Here is a 1645-nt window from a genome sequence, read left to right on the forward strand (position 1 = left end):
TACGTGCCTGGGTTCATGATTGGCAGAAAATGCCTGAGCAAGGAAACAAAGGAGTAACTTGAAGCAGAGATAGCAGCGAGATAGCCTTTCCTCGATGTCTCCAGAAGAGGTTTGCTAACCTAAACCTCAGGTGCAGTCATTAGGATACAAGTTGTACACAATGCACTTACTGTATTCAATTAATCAATAGAACGTGTAAGTTCTCTACCTCTGGCCCATTTGCAAGTGAATGGACAAGAATGTCGATGCTTCCAAAATCTTTTTTCACACATTCAGCAGCTTCCTGATTTAAGCAACAAAAACCAGATGAGGTAAAAAGTCGCAGCCACTAATGAGTAACATACACTTAACTTGCTTTAGATGTGATCATACTTTTTAATGGACTAAGTAAAAAACATTGCTGGCATGTTTGGAATGTAAAATCAAGGAGCAACTGTGTATCTCTAATCTGTACCTGTACGGTCCAGTTTGATGATCCTGCATATCGCTTATTTGTTTTCACCTGAAAATGAATCATACAGTAGGTAGGGAACTTAAGAAGTAATACTGATATTAACGGCTCCATATGATGAGAAAGCTATGCACTTAATCCCCTTACATCNACGTTATTTTCACTGGACTCGGACATCGCCTTTGTGGAAAAACAAAAGGGTCTTTTAGTAGTTGGAACAACACTGTGGTTTTTCAAACATCCAAGGTTCGATAAATGGCCAGTGATGCTAAGTTTATCCCATGAAGCGTTTCCAGGATTGGCACCGACAATGCAGATCCCTGCTTTAAGAACTTTGCAAGGCGAAGAAATGCTCGGCCTTCTTGCAGCAATTTGCAAGCTTGAAGCTGCTGTTGCCGCCATTCTCACAACCTTTCTAATTTTTCCTATGCAAAAGTGTAAAACAACAAGTCAAGAACCTAAAATCCGATAAATGTCTAAACATTGTAAGAAATACCAATGATGATGAGTTTCAATTCAACAGACAATCAAATCTATATTTTTGCACGTATGAGAATATATAAATTTAAGAATCAGATCAAACCTAAAGCAAGAGTTCACATAAGTTCATTACCTGAACCTCATAACAATTAGCTAAGAGGAGAAAAAGAACCCTATATCTCGAAATTTACATAAAAACATAAATGAAATCTCAATCTAAAGAATGAAAAAAGATCCCAAAACCCATCTGCATTTTTCTAATGATTTGATTAGAACACACAAAACAAAGTTCAAATTTTTCACATACGAGGATAGAGTTAAACAGAATCAAGAATGAGATCAATCTAGGGACCACATAAAAGAACCAAACCAAACCACGAAATCGCACAAGTTCCGATTTTTCGCAGCCTAACATCAGACAATACTCATTCAACAGATATATAAAAACATCCTCGAAACAACCCAAACTACATCTGCATTTTTCATTAAGAACAGATGGAGAACAATAGAGAGCGAGAGAAAAAAAAAAAAAAACCTGAGCGATAAAGAGAGACAGGAGTAGGTTTGATTCGATGAGATCGAGGTGGTCTGTGAAGTTTATAAGTGATGTGAGAGAAGAGGAAGTTTATAAGTGATATGAGAAGAAGTGACGACAAACAAAATAAAAAAATCATATATATAAAAGTAGAGTTTCAATCTCTCCTTATTGGTCCA

The 1645-nt window shown here is 36.7% G+C and overlaps 1 protein-coding gene across 1 annotated transcript in view; it reads right to left on the minus strand.

Annotated features, from left to right (window-relative positions):
* The window catches only part of LOC104773724 (enoyl-[acyl-carrier-protein] reductase [NADH], chloroplastic-like), a 2950-nt gene extending 2355 nt beyond the window's left edge, over positions 1 to 595 (minus strand). Inside the window, exons 1-3 of the mRNA XM_010498369.2 lie at positions 455 to 595; positions 209 to 283; positions 58 to 119 (exon numbers count right to left, since the gene is read on the minus strand). Of these exons, the coding sequence (XP_010496671.2) occupies positions 58 to 119; positions 209 to 283; positions 455 to 565 (248 nt within the window). The 5' untranslated portion in view covers positions 566 to 595. The remainder of the gene's footprint in view (positions 1 to 57; positions 120 to 208; positions 284 to 454) is intronic.
* Positions 596 to 1645: the final 1050 nt, after the last annotated feature.

Source organism: Camelina sativa, unplaced genomic scaffold, assembly GCF_000633955.1.
Source record: "Camelina sativa cultivar DH55 unplaced genomic scaffold, Cs unpScaffold00630, whole genome shotgun sequence".
NCBI classification, from domain to species: Eukaryota; Viridiplantae; Streptophyta; class Magnoliopsida; order Brassicales; family Brassicaceae; genus Camelina; species Camelina sativa.